This window comes from Anarhichas minor, unplaced genomic scaffold, assembly GCF_050575085.1.
Source record: "Anarhichas minor isolate MPS153535 unplaced genomic scaffold, ASM5057508v1 ptg000026l, whole genome shotgun sequence".
Classification (NCBI taxonomy): domain Eukaryota; kingdom Metazoa; phylum Chordata; class Actinopteri; order Perciformes; family Anarhichadidae; genus Anarhichas; species Anarhichas minor.
The window spans coordinates 268530-289272 of NW_027466472.1; the positions used below are offsets into that span (position 1 = coordinate 268530).

Below are 20743 nucleotides of genomic sequence, written 5' to 3' on the forward strand. Positions count from 1 at the left end.
TGCCACTAAATCTGACACACTGCTCCTTTAAAGAAATATTTTCTAGTTTAGTTTTGACTATTACAGATCTTGAAATACAACCAACAACACATTAATATATTACTTGTTTAACTAGACTGTAGAGTAAATAAACTGCAATTAAAAAAAAATTACATTTCACAAAGATAACGCAACGTACCTCAAATTACATAATGCCAATAACATTAAGCTGAATGTTGGTCATGTCAGATTAGCTTAAATTTGTCGACACATCACATTTATAATATTAACTAGACATCATATGGACTCCATACACAATGAAAGACAATTAAATTAAACTAAGTAAACATATTTATATGTCTTTTAAACGAATGCTTCTCAGATTTTTTACATGTAAATATTTTAATGTAAACGTTAGCAGCAACAGTTCCATTTTTACACTAATGAAAATTCCGAAACATAATGTCTCTGATTCAAAACATTCAAATCACAGATTTCAACAAGAGGCGATTATAGCGTTCCGGTTTAGTAGCTTTGTTTGTGTTTAACAAAAGCAGCGCTACAAAGTGTGTAAACTGTACTTAAATACAGAGTTTTATTATTTAAGTCACTTTCTTTCCATGCAAGCACAAAGTCATTTACACACTGATTCAAACTAAAGGTGAATAAAACTAAAAACAAAATCTTTACCTTCATTTAAACATTAAAACAATCTAAAGTGGGCTGACAGTGATACGCTCAAACACTCGTCTTCCATCCCGTTGCTGATGAAGCAGCTCTCTCTCTCTTTTTATCTTAAGTTAATGAGGATTTGGCATTTCACCTAAAAACAAACAGAGAGGACGGGTGAAACATCGTACAAGTAGGCGACTTTTAAACAAATACAAAATCCTGTGTGATGTAGGAATGTTACCTCGTGCCAGCGCAGTGTGATGACGGGCAGGGCCAGGTGACAGTGGGGGCAGGTGCTGATCTGGTCCGGGTCTCCTGCATCGGCACCGGTTCTTCTGCCGGGCCCGTCCGACTGGGAGCCGGCCTGGTAGCCCCTTGAAAGCCAAGGGGTGGCCCTCTGCCTGGTGAAATAATCCTCTTCCTCACTCACTTCTTCCTCCTCTGACGCAGCCTCTTCCTCGTCCAACCTGGCTGCTAGAAGACACACCAGCTGGTTTGGAGGATACAAACAAATGTATTATTTTAATGACAAAAATGCTGAAAAGGGGATTTTGAGCTTCCAGCGAGATTATGATGAAATAAATTATGGGAAGAAAACGCATTTCTTTCTTTTGCAAAATTAAAAACCAACATGGCAACGACCGTAATCCAAGATGGCGTCGGTGAAATTGACGAACACGAGGCCAAACCAACCCAATAAGTGACGTCACGATGACTACGTCCACTTCTTATATACAGTCTATGGCAAAAACCACGATGTTGACCAGCCGGTTGCTAACTTTGTCTGTCCGTCATTGTTAAGATTATTATTTTAATAGTTTTCATGCTCCACATTTAGCTTCAGGGATTTTTTCCCCAATAATATGTAATAGAAACCGTTTACCTCATGTTCTTCTATATCCTGAACAGGAAAAGATGCCATACATCTGCTACAACTCGCCGTTGTTTTTGCTGTGAAAAAGAAAACAAGACACGGTCGTAGTTTAATAGAAAAGACATGACGATAGCTGCGTTTGTGCTGAAGCTTCACATCCAACATCTCCTTACTCTTGTTCGGTGGCACTACTTTGCTGGCGGTTGGAGGAGGACCCGAGCCGCCGTTGGCAGCCGAGCAGGCGGCGCCGTGGCCGGGCAGGTCCTTCAGGGTGACGTAGCGGCCGCAGTCCCTGCAGAGCTCGGTGCGACTCCCGCAGGCCAGACGGTGTTCGTCCAGATCTTTAGACGGCAGCTCCAGCTCGCAGAACGGACAACTCTGCAGACGCTCCTCACACTCATCGGACTGAGAGGCGGAGCAGAGTTATAAAATCCTTTACTACCCTAACTTTCTTTGGCGTGAAAGTGGAAATGAACTGATGAACTACATGGTGTTTTAATCCAGAAATATTGTCAATCCTTGATTATTATTTTTTTAAGTATGGTTAAAAAGGAACGGCACCCTAAATATCCTGTCTTCTCGTCCACAAGCTCCACAAACAAATGGATCCTACATTTCCCATAATGCAACAAGATCATTAGAGGTCTTTCATATAGGGAGTCAAAGTCCCGCCCCTTCCGGGTTGGCAAATTGGCAAACATCATATTTCAAACAATTCAAACAGGATCAAAAAGTTATTTGTCTCTCATCGTTGACTACTGTTCATATTTATTCCAAAATAAAGTCCACCAGTGTGTGTGTGTGTATATATATATATATATGTATATATATATATATATATGTATATATATATATATATATACACGTGTGTATATATATATATATATATGTATATATGTATATATATATACATATATATATATATATATATATATATATATATATATACATATGTATATATATATATATATGTATATATGTATATATATATATATGTATATATATATATATATATATATATATATATATATATATATATATATATATATATATATATATATATATATATATATATATATATATATATATATATATATATATATATATATATATATATATATATATATATATATATATATATACACTTCCCTCATACCTTTATGTCCAGGAAAACCAACAGAAACGCTTCACTCACCTCGTGATCCAGGAGGTGACGACGTTCCATCTTCAGGTGACACTTGGAGCATCTCACCTGCAAACAAACAGTTTAAACCTGCAGAGAATACACCACCGTGTGTGTGTGTGTGTGTGTGTGTGTGTGTGTGTGTGTGTGTGTGTGTGTGTGTGTGTGTGTGTGTGTGTGTGTGTGTGTGTGTGTGTGTGTGTGTGTGTGTGTGTGTACCTCGGTGTGCTGCTCCTCTCTGTGTTGGTCCAGTTGCTCTTTGGGAACTGGTTCATCGCAGTCGGGGCAGAGACACAGGAAGCGTCTGCAGTGCGTTTCATGCAGAGCGAAGTTTGCCTCGGCAACGTCTTTGTGGCTTAAAGAGACGAGAGGGAGAAAGTCATCGTCTGTCTTTACCAGACGCAACGCTTTAAGGGGAACTACGGAGGTTTTTAAAAATTCATACATGTTATTCCTTTAGTCTAAGACTGTCCACAGATATCAGAAAACATAAACAACTCTTTGGTACACTTTCTGTTTCACAACTGAGAACACTTCATCAGAATTGTATCTTGTTTTTAACTGAGAAGTGTTATGTTTTTTATATTGTATAACATATTGATGAACAGGAAGTGACCATATTTGGACTGAGGAGGAGTGACGTAGAGACGTCGTATACGTCTCTGGTAGAGACCTGTTCTTATGGTGTGTTCAATAAAGACTTATGGACCATCAGTTCAAGACTACAGACCATTATTCAGCCGGGGTGCTACAGAGAGGATGCAGATTTAACACATGAAGCTTTGACTTCACGCAGCAGAACCGCAGGTTGCTGCCTGATCACAGCAGACAGGAAGTTGTTAGATTGTGCATTGATGGGGAACAATCACTGCTGAGTTACTGATTTAACTGGTGTTGTTAATGCAGAATCAGAATCCATTTTAAAACTATCACCATTTACGCTCTGGTAAATGTAGAAAACATCTTTCTTTCTTTTCTTCTTGAAAACATAAAAGTGAACTGTTTTGTTCACATGACCTCTCTGAACCCTGTTTTCAAAACCCTAAAAGCTAAATATAGAAAGTGAAAGTGAAAGTATCCCACTTTATCTCTCAACCTCATATCATTGTTAATATTCAATATACAGCTGAATGAGGCTGAACTTTAACAGCAAGCAACGTGTAATTGATCCACATTGGGCCACGCCCCACGGACATGATATCTGATAGATTTTTGTCAGAACAGCTGAAACTTTAAACGACTTTTAAATGTAATTTAAACTCTCACCACGTCCCGCAGATGCGTGTTGCCTGTTTGTCACCCATCGGAAAATAAATCCTAGAAATAAAGATCCGCTTGAAGACAGAGGATCGACCTGCTGACTCGATATTCAGTCTCAGTTCAGCAAAACAGAAACTGAAATCATTCGTCACGCGCTGTTCTTTTTGCGCACCTGACACAAGGTGGCGCAAAAAGAAGAGAGAAATCTCACTCTGTAAATAGAATTATTCGTGGGAGGAAGCTGGTAATGTATTCATATAATAATAACATAATTAAGTACTTTTGATGGTCTGTGAGCTGCCAGAAGAGAGACGATGAGTTCAGATGATGAAGACTCACTTCATGTTAAGGATGTGACACGTTTAGATATTTGTGCTGCTGAGTCGGTTTAATCAGTTGTAGAATTTATTCATCGAACATAAATTAACTCGGTTTAATACAACAGTCCTGTAATAAATAATACCTTCATGAGGGTTATAATGTTTCTTTTGTTAAACTGAAACTGAGGTTCTGATTGAACTCATTGTGGATTCTCTAGTTTCCAGTGATGTTGACTTAGCCTCAATATTTATGATTTGCAAAAACTCAAAATCCAAACTAGTGATACGCCGGGTTGCACTTTAAAAAGTGACCGACTGTTTGTAAAAAATGTTTCTTTTTATAGCAAGACACATAAAACATGCTAGTTTTTGATAAGGTAAGATATTTAACTGTAATTATTATTTTAATAATTTTATTGAATTTTATTGTCCGTCTTTTATTGATATGCATCAGGATATGTCAACGATATTTCTATTCTTCTTTTTAATCTCAGCATTAAATTGTTTAAGTTGGTTTTCGGTTTGAACAGCAGATGGCGCTGCTTCATCATCAGTGTGTCTGGGTCACGTGATGAACTACCGCTATGTGTTCTACTATCAAATACAACTAAAATAAGAAAACGTATCAAACAAGCTGCTTTGTTTAAAAACAAAAAAATGAAATGAAAATATGTAAAGTATATCATGTTTTACTTTTAAAATATTTTGAAAATCTTAAGCTCCTCAGCAGCCAAACATTCACATCTGGAGCAAAGTGTTTCCATGTTTTGGGTTGCAGTTGATCGTGCATGTCTTATGCTGGACACATAACGCATACCAACAATGAACACAATTTATTTTATTTTCTAAAAGAACTGAGGCCACAATCATCCGTCTCTGTTTGTCTTGTTTCCCAGAGTCCGCTGTCTCATAGGAGACGAGTGTTCGTGTGGGAGGAAAGAAAGATTAAAAGAGAGAGACAGGTTCTAGACACATATATTGGTTTGTAAAGTCTCACACTGATATTTGTCCTTTATTAAAAATCAAAGCCAGCCTCTGCTATCCATCTTTGATATGAATCCTTTTTTGACTTCACATTTAATGAAACCTGAGGTTCACCTTCATCTGACAGTGTCACACTGACGCTCGTGATAGTGAGCACACTTTGAAAGAACAAACTTTATATAGATATATATATATATATACACAAGCAGATCCAGAAAACAGGAGGAGGCAGTGAGGAAAGAATTGAGGTACTCAAGAAGTGCAGTTTATTTATCATGGTGGGTTGTGTTGTACCACGTTAACCCTCCTGTCTCTTCTCTCCTCCAGGTGAGTCGCGTCGTCGCTCAGCTGGAGGCTGAGAGGAGCAGCCTGCAGACTCCGTGAAGCCAAGCTTGGGCTCGTCTAGACCACCGTCACCCCCTAAACACACACATTCACCTGTAGCTCAGGGTGCTAACTCGTGTCCATGTTGACCGGCAGGAGGAGAACAGGAGGCCCATGGGACAGGGGAGAGGCAGGTCACCTTTAATGTCGTCTTCACACTCAGCATTTCTACTGATATACATACTTACAGTATTCTTTAAAAGATAAGACCTTTATTTATCGGGGAGATTCATCTGTTAATGCAGCTCAATAGTCAAAGAAAGAAAAATGATCGAGTGATGAATAAAGATGAGAAACCAAGACTAAGTCTCAAATAAAACTAAACTAAAATAGCAATGATCAGATATACTGTATACACCTTTCACCTATTACCCTGAATAACTGCACGGGATAATTGCGTCTTTGGTGTGTTGCATTGTACTATATAATATATATATATATAATATATGTTATATATATATATAATATATGTTATATATATATATATATATATATATATATATATATATGTGTTTGTGTGCAGCAGTTTAATTTAATGTACAGCACACACACACACACATTAATTTAGGCTTCTCATTTTTTATATGAGTCTCAACTTGGTGCAACTAAATCGGTTTAAAGGAGCAGTAACATATGTTAAACACACGGGGGCAGCAGAAACACTTGATGAAGATGATGTCAACATGTGGTTACGAGTGAAGGACGGTGTGATCATCCCTTAGTGTAAAGTGTAATCCTCTTTTTTCCTTATTCTTACCTGGTTGTTCAAACATTGTTGTGTATTGTAGTTTTGTTTGTTTTTGGGGATTTGCAGTTAAATGTAAGTTACGTACATCATCCTAGAATGTGTAACACAATAGCTGCAGAGAATACAAGTAAATAACTGAAACAAGGAATGAGAAATACAAGAATACAAAAATATGTGCATCAGACACAGTGTGAGTAGTTTGATCATTATTAGATGCTTTTTGGCTGAATTAAATGACAGCAGACCTGTAGAGAGGGTAGTGTGTATTATTGAATGCTGGGCTCTAGTCAAACTGTAATGAAGGTTCCATGTAGAGGTGCATTGTGGGAACTCAAAGTCAACCAAAGAGGTGGTAGCAGTAGAGGCCCCACAGCTCATTTCTACCTCGGGTCCCCCCTTGTGGGTAAAACCAGCGAACAATTAGATCTGTGCGTGTGCGTGTGTGTGTGTGTGTGTCTGCGGCTCGCCATAAAGCAACAGAGACGAGAGGACTCTTCCATGAAGACGCTGCATCGAGAACTCAGAGGTACCAGATGGCAGCAAAAGTTTCATTCTGTGAATGATTTATTTTAAATTACAGTGAATTACTGTCACAGACTGGCTTTTATGTGATGTCGTCGCTTTTCTGTTTTATTTTTATTTGTTGTTTTTACTAAATTATTTTATTTTATTAGTTTATTTTTATTGTATCGACTGTCTCACTGAGCTTTCTGTTGCTTTTACTGCTTTGTCTGTCAAAGCACTTTGTAAACAGACCCAGATCCTCCAGCAGAGACCGGTCCACCGTGGAGAGACCCAGATCCGGCTTCACCTGCAGCCTTGGACCTGTAGACGGAGCTCCGGAGGGAGGAGGAGAGCTCAGCTCCCGGCAGCAGCAGCAGCGTCTCCTCCTCCTCCTCCTCCTGCAGAGCTTCTCCTCTCTGGGAGTCAACACCGACTCCACGCTGCTGGAGACCCAGGACGTATTGCTGGACCCACTGGAGGGAAGGGAGGCACGGGAGAACCAGAACCAGGACTGAGAGGGTCAGACTGTCAGACCCTGCTGCAGTAACGTGAGAGGTTTTCTAAAGAGACTCTGGCGCTCAGAGACACTACCACTTTAGTCCACAGGGGGCGACAGAATCAACACTAAATGAAAGTTCCTCGTAGTAACTTTAAAGGAGAACAAACAGTGAAAATGCTACTATCAGGCTTCTGTCATTGGTCAAAACCGTGCATTGGCTTTGTTTTAATTGTAACATATTTCCTGAAATAGTGTGCACTTTAAACTGTCCATGCTGCAAGCTGCTCCCTGTTCACAGTGCACCTTCAGACAGGACCAGTTTCATCTGGCAGGCTGATTGTAACTGGTAATCTTTATGAGCCACCCCTCCGGTTTGCACAGCTTGTTGACGTTGCGTCGTAAATGTGTTGTTTTGATTCCCACTGGTTGATTTTTTGCAGGCTTCGTGCAAACGGGAGTCAGAGTGGGAGAGGTGGACCTCTACCGTCCAACGCTGGGAGGCCAAGAGAGAGAAGAGAGCTGGCTCACACTGCTGGAGGATCCGGGGCCCTGTGAGGACACAGCCGACTACACTATCACACCGGTTATAAAGCAACGTATCTCACACAGACTAAAGCAGCGACACACAGTGATCCTTTGTGTTTATTCAAACGTTAAACGGTGACCAACAGAGAAGGAAGAGATAGCAGCCACGTGTGAAATAGCAGCTATAGAGTCAGACGTGTACGTGTGTGTGTGTGTGTGTTGTCCTCCATCTATATCGATCCAGATTTAATAATGTTCAGGAGGGAAACATGCACTCTCATCAAAACAAACTGTACAACCATAACATCTGATATACTTCTCCATTGTACAAAGATACTTATTTTTTTTTGTGCCAACAGATTACTTATACAAAAGTATTTTTTTTTAGATAACACTGTATATAAATGTATGATTCTCCACCTCTCATAGTCGCTCTTACGTACAGAGGGTTGGCTTGTTATTTGGTGAGTTAACTTGTATAATGTGAACAATTCAATAGCAGAGACTCTTCCGTCTTCAGTAGGAATTGTTATTAAATCGGGTCGAGCTGTTGCTGTGATTTCCTCTTCTTGAGCGTCCACTGTTTGATGAACACATCTCCTTTGTGATTGTACTTCAGGCTGAAGTGTTGAATGTAGATACGAGACGCAAAGATCCTCCGTTTGATGTTGCACTTTGCTACAAATCCTGAGAAAACAAACATTCACCTTTCTCTTTTTTGTTTAGTTTTTTTTAGTTTTTTAGAAAAGTTGGACAAATCTTTATAAACCGTACAAACACTCACAGCAACAAGAGAGACCAAATGCAGGCAAACGATACATCAGTGGTGATGGCTGAACGGTGGTCGTGGCTCTCTGCAGCCACAAGAGGGCAGCGTCGCGACACAAATCAAAACCTCCGACAGCAAACGGAAAAGGACACCAGCCTTCAGGCTCAGGATGCTACTGATCTCAGTCCATTTCTTAAGAGCTGTCGGGGACTGAAATCACTGGTTTGCTGCCAATCTTTAGTGTCTGATATATTTTTTCTAGTTGAAGCTACAAAGAAGAGAAACTGAGGAAACATGTTGCTTAATAAAAAAAAAAAAAAAAAGCTTATGAATTCTATGCACGTGATATATCCGCTAAAATACAAAAATAGATGATTTGAAAGTAAATTTAAACATAGAAAAATATATATATAATCAAATGATATATATGCACATGATCAGTGTTCATGTGACCCATGCTTTAGATTGGTTAGTACAGACAAACGTTAGGCTTCCTAATTGAAAACAAGTGTTCTGATAATGTTATAGGCAAGAAGAGGCTTTCTGTATCATCCTGTCGGCTCTGATGAATGTGATGAGGGAGGGATGGAGGGAGGGAGGGAGGGAGGTCACCACACGGAGCATTTGTCCGCGGGGTTCATCGGGGAGCTCTTCGGACAGTGGAAAACACGGGAAAACTCATCAAACTGGGAAACGCTGCCAATCACCCTGCAGGGGGAGGAAACACGGGAACGTCCAGTAATGTTGAGATGGAGAAACATCTGCAGTCACGATGCAGTTCAAGTGCAAAAGTTCAGGCTTTTCTTTTACATTACAGCCATATACATCTTATTTACATCTAGTTGAGAACATATTTCTTTATTGTTAAATATTGTTTTTCTTTCATGCATCATGGTGGTTTTTCTCTCTCAAGTTAGTTACATGTTGAACAATAGAAATGTCATTAATCAACATCAGAAAAGTCAATTGTTTAGATATAACAATCGCAGAAACGTGATTTGACATATTTTTAATGTCACCATATCTTTTTTAATTATTTTTATTGGGTTTTATCATAGTGATCAGTTGAGATCTTTCTTAAAAGGTAACATCAATGTCCACAAATGAAACAAACTGATGACTTTCTGTTTGTGTTTTGTGTTTTGTGTTATGCGAGTGAGTAAACTGTACCTGTAGTGCTCCGGCGCGTGTTTGTCAGTCAGCAGCTGCAGGTAGATGGACTGAGATCTTCTCTTCATGCACCAGTTCTGGAAATACAACAACAACACAACAGTGACCCGACCCGGAGACAGTTGAGCCAAAGTGGGACAGTCTGGCTTCCAGTGGTGGCACAGTTGTTGTAAGAGCTTTAGTTAGGCCTACTAGTTACTTTTCTGATAAAACTGATGTGATGAGCTTATAAAATTCATGTCTGAAGATCAAACCAGTGTTTAACAAACTTTTTGGCAACTACTTGTTGTTAGCAGTTCCACCAAAGACTGATTTCCCCTCTGAACCTCTGAACCAGTGTGTTTCCATCTGTCTTCACAGGAAACTGCTTAGTTAGGTTTAGCAGAAGATTGAGGTTTGGGTTAAGTTAACTACAGAAGTGTTGTTACTTAAGTTAAGGAAGTTACTTGACAAATAAATCAACGTTGACTTCTCGTTTCACTCGTGGGCACGACCAACGGTCTCCTGGATAAAAGACCGTTTTTTGTTTGACTCCTCCCCTTCCACTTCCTCTTTAGACCTCCTGGTTCATGATTACGTGGATTACATTAATAAATAGCTGGTTGAGTCCCAAAGAGGTAAAATGATCCAATATTTCACAGAAAGCAAAGATTAAAGAAAATAAATTGTGCAGAACTTTATTTTTCACCTCTTATCTTCCTCAGTAATCATGTCACGACCCCTCAGATTGACCTTGTGACCCTTTGGAGGGGCCAGACCCCTAGTTTGGCAACCTCTGGACTAAACTACATAACTGGCTCCACCTCGAACAGCTACAACAGTTAAATGCTACAAATGCATTGATTAATTAGTACTATTTTAATGTAATACAATACATTATATATGAATGTTTGCACATATACTGTACATGGTTTTCACATCACTTCCCCGTAGCAAGAGTTTTAAAGTTGAAAGCTAAAAACACTGCAAATTGCATTAAAAAGTGTGTCTAGATTTTCCGTTACATTAAGCCATGAATTTCAATGAAACCATTGCATTTCAATGATGGTGGTAATAGTTACAAAGAGCAGGGGTGGTCTAGTGCTTAGAGCCACTGCGCCGTCATCAACGCTGCGTTTTGTGATCCTTCCAACGGTTAACGGATCCATCAGCTAATGCTGGGATAATACATAACTCCTACCTGCTCCCTGTGAGCCGTCGCTCCGACGGAGAGCGGCAGCTAAAATGATTTAACATGTAAATGTAACGAAAGACGACAGCGTAAAAACCACTGGGAGGCTTCTGTACCTGTGCAAAGGCAATGAAGACCAGCTGTTCGTGTGTGTATTTGAGCCCAGGCAGCGGCCTCTCAGGTCCATGTTCCCTCACCCACTTCTGATACGCCTGGAGATAGAGAGAGAGAGAGAGAGAGAGAGAGAGAGAGAGATGGAGAGATAGAGTGGAGTGAGTGAATAAAGAACACACAACTTCCCCTTGTAGATATCTCAGCTGATCTAACTGATGGACCAACAGTCTCACAACTGATGGATGAGTCTCACAGCTGTTTGTGAAATAGTCAAGAAATGCGATCTGTTGGTTCGGTTTAGGCAACAAAACCACAAACAGTTAGGTTTACATAGCAAAACCACCTCGTTGGGTTTAGGAAAAACATCATGGTTGGCCTTAAAATAACTACGTTCAGTTATAATTTTATAAAATAAAACAAAAAGTCATGTTTCGGCAACAAAACTACGAACAGTCATGTTTCGGCAACAAAACTACGAACAGTCATGTTTCGGCAATAAAACTACGAACAGTCATGTTTCGGCAACATAACTACGAACAGTCATGTTTCGGCAATAAAACTACGAACAGTCATGTTTCGGTAACATAACTACGAACAGTCATGTTTCGGCAACAAAACTACGAACAGTCATGTTTCGGTAACATAACTACGAACAGTCATGTTTCGGCAACATAACTACGAACAGTCATGTTTCGGCAACAAAACTACGATCAGTCATGTTTCGCCAACAAAACTACGAACAGTCATGTTTCGGTAACAAAACTACGAACAGTCATGTTTCGGTAACAAAACTACGAACAGTCATGTTTCGGTAACATAACTACGAACAGTCATGTTTCGCCAACAAAACTACGAACAGTCATGTTTCGGCAACAAAACTACGAACAGTTATGTTCCGGCAACAAAACTACAAGTCAAATACACAGAAAACAAGGGATCCTTTTCATACTAAATGAAGAAAAGTAATTTATGAGGAGTAAAGACACATATTTTCAGGTGCTACTGATAGAGTTTGTGAAGCCATGAATTTGTACATTGATTGTCCAATATTACTTACGTAGTACGACAGTTTGAGTCCTCCCATGTCTGCTATGTTCTCCCCCAGCGTCAGACGACCGTTCACCTAGACACAAAGAAAGGAAACTTCTGAAACGCTGAAAGCTCTTAAAGTCTCTGCCCCTATACTTCTGTGCTAGTATGTACATGTACTTCAAGGATGTACTTCAATCCTGGATCTGGCGTGTGATAAAAATACATTTTAAGAAAAGTTCCACATTTTAGGAAATTTGCTTTCCTACCAAGAGTTAGAGACAATCATTTTCTGCTCTCTGCCGGGAGACTGTTACTTTAGCTTAGCATAAATGCTTAGCATAAACACTGGAAAGAGCCGGGCACAGCTAGCCTGTTAGCTTAGTCTGTACAAAAACCAAAGAGTTACAAGTTAAGTCCCCAGACAAAGCAGACTAGCGGTTTTCATTGGTGAAGTGCTCCTTTAAGAGAACATCCATGTAATCAAGCGTATCTATTTGTAATCTGCACACAATATTACAAAAGTCTTCCACAGAGAACAATTGATGTAATCAGCAATAACAATAAATCAAGCTGCATCATATTAGAGATGGACACAGACTTGCTGACACATGTTTTTAAACATAAATATCAGCTGACCCATGTATGAAATGATTGTTTGTGCAGTGTGTGTGTGTGTGTGTGTGTGTGTGTGCGCGCAGACCAACCCTCTGGTTGTAAACGGTGAAGTTATCGTAGAGCTTGACGATGCATTCGGCCTTCTTCTGGAACTTCCTGTAGGACTCCTCTGTCCACCACTGTTTGAGGTTGCCGTGGCGGTCGTACTGGCCCCCTAGGGACATGAACCATTGCATCACTAAGATGAAGGGCAAAAGGGCAAGGGGGGGGGGCAGTGTTAGCATGGAGACAACACAACCTGCAACTTTCCTTCACAGTCAAAAAAGCTGCCCAGCACGCCATCTTTGAAGCCTTTTTTTGTTGCTGCGGGAGTCAAACCATTAGGAGGCAAAACGTTGTCTGGATGACTTTGGCTGATTCCGTTCAAGAACTTTTCCAGCAAACTAAATATAAAATAACCGTTTGACTGGTCGGTGTGTGAACTACCAGCTTCTTTGGCAAAGATATTCCAGTACTTGGTAGGTGGTTCGCAGAAATATTTAAAAGTCTTCTGATGTGTCTGAAAGGGCAGCACTTTTGACTGGAAATGAAAGTCAGAGATTGTGGCTCAAAATAGTCTTTTTTTTTAAGGGTAGATCGTACAAATTACACAAATCATCAGGGGACCCTTTGCTGCTTCTGTGGAATAGAATAGTTCAGTGCAATAGCGGGAGGACTCTGAATGGTGAAAGTATGGGCGTTGTTGTGATGGATTATAGGTGAAGAGGCTGTAAATTCTTACCCCAGTCATCATATCCATGCGTTAGCTCATGGCCAATGATCGCTCCTATTCCTCCATAGTTCAGAGACCTGGCAGCAGGAAGGATAAATATAGACCGTTACACAAAACTAAATCTTTCTAGGTATCTACAGTAAATAATCATATCTGTCTGTTGAATATGAAGCTAGATCCAAGACGCAGTTAGCTTACCATAAAACATTGGAAACAGGGGAAAGCCTGGCTCGTGGTTGTTGTATAAAGTAAACAAATGAGATTTTGTTACCTTTGGACAGAGCCAGGCTAGCATGTTTCCTCATCGTTTATGCTAAGCTAAGGTAAGCTAAACATCTCCTGACAGGAGAGTGGTATTGATGTGGGACTTTCGAAGAGAAATCAAAGATTTGAAGTCCCAAACTCATGCACGTTGTACACAGCTTCAGAAGTCATCGCGGATCATGAAATTGGAGATATTTGCATTTGTTCTAATGTAGAAATATCTAGTTTACTGTTACTTGCTTGACAGATGCCCAAAGTTATGTCTGTGCTTATGCACTTACTGAAGAACAAAGCAATATGCCGTTTGACTGATTTCAGTCGTCTCATCACAGACAGCTCTGTGGCTTTCTTCTCTGGTTTTGTCCCGTTGTCCTCATTGCTAATTCTGCTCAGCCGAGCCAGTTAGAATGCAAGTTGCACTCGGGATCTAATTTCGGGTCCGTGTGGCTCAGATTGGTATAAAAAAAGCTCAATGCCACATTTCTTTCCTGCTCGCACTGATTAGAAAACATCTGTTTTACGTGCGAGGGAAAATCTGCATTGGGACCTTTCCGGCTGCAGTGTGAGCATAAATCTTAATTTCCCAAGTCGTTGAAAACAAAATGCAACAACTCGTAACACGTCCCCACAACCTGCTCGTGTCCCCAATGCTTCCAAAAAGCAGCGGGTCGCTCAACCTCTCCTTGACCCTGGGCCGAAGCTCGAGTGCTGTCTTTTGCGCCACATGCAGATATAGAGAAGGATGAAAGGGCAGACTCGGGGCTATTCACATGGCTACATCTGAAAATGACTTTCTGACAGCTAGTCGATACGCTGCCTCACATCGGGCCTGACTCCCCTGCTAAACTAACTGGCTGATTGAAGCTTCATTATACTCGTGGTGGTGGTGGAGGTGTGTGTGTGTCTGTGAGTGAGAGAGTTTATGGGAGGTTAGGGCTACTGCAGTAATAACTGGCTTGGAATAATACTCAATACTGGCAGCAGTGGTTTGCCCCTCAGTGAGAAGCTTTGGAGGAGCATACAAAGGGTATGTGGAAAACAAAAGAAGGTAGTTGTTCACCTGCTCATTCCTCGGTGCTGCAGTGGTTTCTAACTGGCCTTTATATATGTTTATATGCACAGTTAATAATTTATGGAGTAAAACATGCATGGACCTTTGAAACATTAGAGAATGGTATAAATACAGTGATTGTGTTTCAGATGGAGTTTGTATTAAACCTCAAAACCTTTTTGGTCCAGACTGAAATTAAATGTGAAATGTATAAATTACTTAGAGCAAGTATTGAATGTCTGGTCAGACTTGTAATTTGTAAGAAAACATTTAACACTTGAGAAGTTTGTCCTCCTTTGCTTAATGAAACCTTTTTTAGTACCCGGTATTGAAAACCTATATATTAAAGTTTCTTTTGGTTCAATTCAGATGTAAAAGTTAAAGTTGAGTCAAAAATATCCACTTGCTCAAATTGGCCGGATCAAATTCAGACTCTAAAACCAAAGATAAGCAATGGAGCCTGGATGGCAGTGATATTTCATTGCAACAACTTAAATTAAAAATAACATTTCAACATTAAGTCTCAAGTCTTTGTGCTCATGTCCAAAGTCAAATCCCAACTTTGAGTTTCCAGTCTTAAACAAGTCGTAATACTATTATAATTTTTCAGTTGAGCTGCTTAGTTGGTGTACTCGCACAAAATCATCTTTCGTATAATTCTGTGTCTGTGGTCGAGTGGATCTGAAGGAGTTAAGTGTTGTCTTGTTGGGAATGAAAAACGTTAAAGTTAGTTGATTCAGGAATTGAACACATTTTTGACACACTTCAAAAATAACTATAAATCTTAGCGCTTAGGAGAAGATATCAAGTATTTTCAAAATGATGTGTTTAATCGTTGATGAAATTCAATATTAAAGTGTAGTTTTTGGTATTGTTATCAACACTAGTATTCATACATTTGGGCTACTTTTGAAGTTTTCAGTGTTTAATGGCATAATGATTTAAATCTGTTGGGGAAATACTTGGTCCTTGTTTGGCATGATGATGACATACTTTTAAAAATGTTATGCATCACAAAATGCTGCATTGCCTTTCAGCAGCTGTATATTTGTAAACATATTATCGGCCATGAAATACTCCCATATCTGTCACACCTTGATTAAAATAAGCGTTTTCTTCTAAACGTGCTTCTGAAGAGGGGGATCTTTTGTGCTCTGATTAAAGTTCCGTCCAATAACGCCGTGACTCTAATTCACGAGTTTCTCATCACAGAGAGCTCGCTGAGATAAATAGTAGCCATCGAGTCGGACGGGGGAAGCTATCTACTTTCATGCGCCATCAAATTACTCGATGGACTCAAATTTAGGGAGGCGACCTCTCAATGACACCTGTTCCATTAGCGGCACCTTGTTCAGTAATTGAGCTCTTGGTGGGTAGTTAAATTGGTTTGTTGGGACTTCGGGGAGGCAGAGCTTTGCCAGACTAACGTAGCCGTTAATGACCTTTGTTGTTGTGGCCGTGGTGATGCTGGAGCCTCCCTATAGGACTGAAGCAGGCACTACTTACTGTGGGAACTCAGGGTTATAGAGAGTGGGCTGGAGGATGCCGGCAGGAAAGACTGGAAAAGAGATAAAGAAACCAACATGAGGGAGGTGGTCCAGATACAACTCGTAAGAATATCACACTCTGGTTTCAGAATACGTTTTTTTTTTATGAAAGTCACAGTGATACAGTCTCCTTTAGATGGAAAACGACAGTAAGGAGGAAATGGAAATCACTGATGCCTTAAAGCCGCGATAGTGCAGCTGCTATAGAGGACGATGACGGAAAGTCTCTCGATTTGCCCAAATTTCTGTCAGCACACAGAGCAAAAATACAAATCCGTCTCCTCAGCAGCAGCAACTACTTGCTTCATGCAGAGGAATCTGCATTCACCAACGACTTCTTAACTTCTTCCAGTAGCTTTAAAATGATCATATACAGAATATTATCATTGCACCTATCACAGGATGACAGCGGCACGTTGAGGTAATTTAAGATTCATTTGACAAAATAAGAAAATGTCTCTCATAGAAAAAGATACAAAAGATTGTAGAGGTGAGGAATTTGGTAATGGACTGATAATTTACTGTCTACATTTTGATAATTGATTGGTTCCAGCAAGGCGGCAACCTCCGGTTCTGCCAATTGAAGCCGATACTGAAGTCTCTTCAACCTGCATTCTCTCTAGTGTCCACCAGGGGGCGACTCCTCTGGTTGTATAGAAGTCTATGAGAAAATGACTCTACTTCTCTCTTGATTTATTACCTCAGTAAACATTGTAAACATGAGTTTATGGTCTCAATCTCTAGTTTCAAGTCTTCTTCAATATGCGTGCTCCCCAGAGGATGACTCCTAATGACTAAAGTGATCCCCTGACTTTCATCTAGATTTTTCACTTTTCCTGTGAAATCTACAAGAAGGTTTCACAAAGATATTGGTACAGACATTCATGTTCCCCTCAGGATGAGTTGTAATGAATCTTAATAACTTCGGTGATCCTCTGACTTTTCCCAGTGGATCTATCTGCAAGACTTCCCATCAGCCTCAGCTTAATCTCTATAAACATATTCTGCATTGTTATGCAAAGAAATACAGATTATAAAAGGGAAACTACCTTTAGAGAAGAATGTTTACCGAATGTTAATTTCCTTTGTAATTTTTGACTGTAAGAGCGAGAACAGTTGTAACCGAGGATATTGGTCATTCAAAGAACTCCACTATGTTCGGGAGCTCCTTTAAATTCAATCTCTTTCCTCGTCTCCTTATCTTCAAACCGGAACCTGATTCTAGAAATGTAATAAAGAGATGGAGGTAAAACTTAAGTGTGCAATATTAATTTGATTGAAATAAAAAGAAGAGCAGGAAAGTGAATACAGAGATGAGAACTGAAGTGGCTGGTTGAAGTGAGTGAAATAATGTGTGTGGGTTAAGAAAAAAGGAAAAATAAATGACCCAGGGGGCTCTGATGACTGTGTTTTTCTCCGACTCCTCCTGTCCTCTAGCATCAGCTTGCGAGCACGCCATTGATTTTTCTGCGAGAGATTTAATCCAGCTGGCAGGCAGACAGACGAGCAGGCCGATCACGGTGGAAGACGAGGGGGGGGGAGTGGAGAGGGGAGGGGGGAGTGGAGGAGTCGAGAGGGGAGGGGGTGACAGCGCAAGGCCAGATTTGTTAAAAACTCGGGGACGGTGTTGCCGCTTGTTTTTCCCTCCAGGGGGGTATTAAGCATGTGAGGTGCAGATCAGAGGAGAAAGTGAGCGATGAGGCGGAATATGATATGAGGAGGTCGACGCTTTTTTTTATTTCCCTCTAAGCGACATGTTTGAAAAAACAGGCGTCAACATGGTGTAATTGCGTGTAACTAATGCGCGGTCCGTGTTGCGGTGCAGAATGGCAATGAAGAGTCACGCACTCACCCATTTGGTTCTTGTTAGGGAGGTAGTAGGCATTAAGGGCCTGAGGGGGGAGAAGCCACCTGGGGAGAATAGTATCAAACAAACAGGGTTTTAAAAGATGGGATCCCTCACACACACACACACACACGCACACACACACACGCACACACGCACACACACACACACACACTAAAATCACCAATTTACTTGAAAAAACCCCTGATACCTGAACAAAATCCCAAACACTTCTATTTGTCTCTGAGTGTTTGAGGTCTTTCTCTCTCGCAGACATTTTGAGCCCTTTATTGAACACTTTCCGTAAATCCGCATTTCTGCAGACTTTGCCCAAGGGAATTACCCACAATTCATAGCAATATGACGTTAAACACGGGGATATTAGTGGAAGCAGGAGACATAAAAAACAAGGTAAACAAAGAGGAGTTCAGCCTGACAAATTACATATACTCTGAAACAATAAGGATTAAAGGTGGAACATACACACCTTATCTATTCAAACATTCATTTTTTTGATGTAAATAGATTATTTGACGTCTCGTGACGCAAAGAGCCTGGAAGACGATCAAATCGGGGAGTAAAAGTACCTGGACCCCCGGAACTTAACTGACGTCACCTGTTAATTGTTTTATGGACATTGGGATCGGACTTCTCTCTAAACCCCCCTGGTGAGAAATACTCAGTGTGTGAGCTCCCACGGCCAAAGTTCCTCCACTCAAACCGGACAGTTCCTTTATAGTAATCCACTTAAAGCCAGACCAATCGATTGGCTGTAAAATCCCCCCAAAACCTCTAACTGTGAGAGTGTGAGATGCCCTTGTGTTGTGTTCTAGGAGTGAAAGACTGATGGCTCTGCAGTGACTGTGGAGCGACGGAGAGGAGACAAAACACCGGGACGAAGAGGAGGAGGAGGAGGAGTGTTTTTCTTTCTTTATTTCCCGGCGACAACACAGAGTGAGTGATGAAAGGTTCACTTTATTCTGGGCGATAAAGGAAAGGAGTGTGTGATTTAACTCTTCAGGGCGTCAAGTGTTGGCTAATGACGCCGTGGTTCTGAGCACCTTGGAATACTAATGTGACTGTAATGTGTTGTTGTAGCAGAGAGACACTCAATCCAGGGGTTCCGTTTACTTTTTTGTTGGAAAAAATGAAACCGCATATCCCACAGCACTTTTCATGCAGCCTGGCTGCTGCAGATAAGTAAATCAAATGGATTTTCTCCAGCTGAGTGTGTCGATTTCGGTATCTGTTGGTTTAATTTAGAGGCGCATCAACAAATGTGTCAAACTTTAAAAAAAAGGAGGGACACGCGTTGGGCGTGTCAAACATATTAAGAGACCGCGGCGTCCGGTGTGAGGCCTCAGCTGCACGAGCTCAGGCTGGATTTCAGATATATTAACTTTCTTTAATTGCTTTGCGCCGCGTGTCTGTAAAATGAGATTAACAGGCCGGTGAAGCTCGTGTTGACGCGAGGAGACGATGACACTCACGCATTCTTGTCCACTTCCTCCCGGATCTTCTTGACCGACAGCTTGATGTTGAAGTTGATGCTGTTGAGGATGTTCTTGAAATACGTCTTCTCGTCCACATCGAACTGCAAAAACAACAGATATGAAGTTATTACAATACATTTAAACAACATTTAGGCAACATTTTAATGTTTCAGCTTGTCACGGTGGAGCTAATTTTATCAACAAAATGCATTGCGGCCAAACTGATATATTCCCGATATATTCCCCTGACAAACACTAAGCACCTCAGAACTGCACTGAGTACAATACTACAGGAGTAAATGCACCTTCCCTACTTTGAGCACCTCCTCCACGATGCACACGCCCGGTTTTACAGGTTTAAAACGGGATTACACTTTCACCTTTCCCTCCCACAGTTAAACTCATTCCACTCGTCCCAAGATGTTCAGCACATGTGTCTGTTTATACTGTTGCCCCCCCCCCTCTAGTTTTTTGGACAGCTGAGGTTTCACATTCACCTCCTGGTTGCATCAACATACTTAAAGTATAATATTTATTCAAGTGGTCTCAGCTGTGTTCCTCGGGTTCATTTACCCCTGTGCATGATGTAGGTCGCATGTTAATACCAGAGAGAGAGAGAGAGAGAGAGAGAGAGAAAGGGATGCTGGGAAATGGCATTTGCTCGTGTGTGGTGAGGACGACCAGACGAGCTCAGAGTGGAACAGGAAGCTCATGACTCACCCCGTATTCTTGATCTATGAGCTCAGGTTTGAGCATGAAGTCCGGGTATCCTGTCATCACCATCATGTGCTTCAGCTGGGAGAGAAGAAGAAGAGAGTGATGGAGGAAGTGGAGGAGAAACAACTGATCCAACGTCGCCCCACATCCACTTGTGGTTACTAATACCCAGACACACACACACACACACACACACACACACACACACACACACACACACACACACACACACACACACACACACACACAC

The 20743-nt window shown here is 40.8% G+C and overlaps 2 protein-coding genes and 1 long non-coding RNA gene across 3 annotated transcripts in view; 1 reads left to right on the plus strand and 2 right to left on the minus strand.

Moving 5' to 3' along the window:
* Positions 1-362: 362 nt before the first annotated feature.
* On the minus strand, positions 363-4123 carry xaf1 (XIAP associated factor 1). Its single transcript, XM_076101093.1, has 7 exons — positions 3975-4123; positions 2928-3063; positions 2721-2777; positions 1699-1930; positions 1535-1602; positions 893-1141; positions 363-802 (listed from the first exon to the last, which is right to left on the minus strand). The coding sequence occupies exons 1-7, from the start codon at positions 4010-4012 to the stop codon at positions 770-772; spliced, it is 813 nt and encodes a 270-aa protein (XP_075957208.1). The 5' UTR covers positions 4013-4123; the 3' UTR covers positions 363-769.
* Positions 4124-6213: 2090 nt separating this feature from the next.
* On the plus strand, positions 6214-9271 carry LOC142959691 (uncharacterized). Its single transcript, XR_012956237.1, has 3 exons — positions 6214-6930; positions 7145-7456; positions 7848-9271. It is a non-coding gene; the product is annotated as an uncharacterized LOC142959691 (long non-coding RNA).
* Positions 8628-20743, minus strand: part of ecel1 (endothelin converting enzyme-like 1) — a 33580-nt gene continuing 21464 nt past the window's right edge. Inside the window, exons 9-18 of the mRNA XM_076101088.1 lie at positions 20497-20571; positions 19774-19877; positions 18290-18348; positions 16397-16448; positions 13585-13652; positions 12893-13017; positions 12214-12279; positions 11159-11254; positions 9872-9948; positions 8628-9409 (exon numbers count right to left, since the gene is read on the minus strand). Coding sequence (XP_075957203.1) covers positions 9310-9409; positions 9872-9948; positions 11159-11254; positions 12214-12279; positions 12893-13017; positions 13585-13652; positions 16397-16448; positions 18290-18348; positions 19774-19877; positions 20497-20571 — 822 coding nt within the window. The 3' untranslated portion in view covers positions 8628-9309. The remainder of the gene's footprint in view (positions 9410-9871; positions 9949-11158; positions 11255-12213; positions 12280-12892; positions 13018-13584; positions 13653-16396; positions 16449-18289; positions 18349-19773; positions 19878-20496; positions 20572-20743) is intronic.

Coding starts and splice junctions, on each gene's coding strand:
- xaf1 (XM_076101093.1), bottom strand. CDS start 4,012: ATGGGTGACAAACAGGCAACACGCATCTGCGGGACGTG. Junction 1,603..1,698: donor AGTAGTGCCACCGAACAAGA/GTAAGGAGATGT, acceptor TCTTTTTCACAG/CAAAAACAACGGCGAGTTGT. Junction 803..892: donor TCACACTGCGCTGGCACGAG/GTAACATTCCTA, acceptor GTTTGTTTTTAG/GTGAAATGCCAAATCCTCAT.